The 409-nt window shown below is 63.1% G+C and overlaps 1 protein-coding gene across 1 annotated transcript in view; it reads left to right on the top strand.

Annotated features, from left to right (window-relative positions):
• LOC104499030 (unconventional myosin-Vb-like) overlaps positions 1-409 on the top strand; it is a gene marked incomplete at both ends in the record, with an annotated part of 7,742 nt that overhangs the window by 4,445 nt on the left and 2,888 nt on the right. Inside the window, 2 exon segments of the mRNA XM_010142479.1 lie at positions 70-210; positions 291-404. Coding sequence (XP_010140781.1) covers positions 70-210; positions 291-404 — 255 coding nt within the window.

Raw genomic sequence — 409 nt, forward strand, 5'->3', positions numbered from 1 at the left:
CCCCCCGGCGGCCTGCCTGCCAGCCGCGCCCTCCTGGCTCAGTCCTGCTCTGCTCTCCCTGCCCTCCAGCACGTCTTCAAGCTGGAGCAGGAGGAGTATGTGGCCGAGGAGATCCCTTGGGTCTTCATCGACTTCTGTGACAACCAGCTGTGCATTGAGCTCATCGAGGGCCGGCTTGGCATCCTGGACCTGCTGAATGAGGAGTGCAAGGTGGGCAAGGGCTGCGGGAGCAGGCTGTGGTGGCTACCCAGAGCCCCCTTGCTGCCCAGTCTGACCCGTTGGCCTTTCAGATGCCCCAAGGCAGTGACGGGAGCTGGGCCCAGAAGCTTTACCGGACCCATGGCAGCAGCTCTTACTTCCAGAAGCCCAAGAGGCCCACGGATGCTTTTATTGTCCGCCACCTTGCTCG

This window comes from Buceros rhinoceros, unplaced genomic scaffold (genome assembly GCF_000710305.1).
Source record: "Buceros rhinoceros silvestris isolate BGI_N320 unplaced genomic scaffold, ASM71030v1 scaffold24578, whole genome shotgun sequence".
Lineage (NCBI taxonomy): Eukaryota > Metazoa > Chordata > Aves > Bucerotiformes > Bucerotidae > Buceros > Buceros rhinoceros.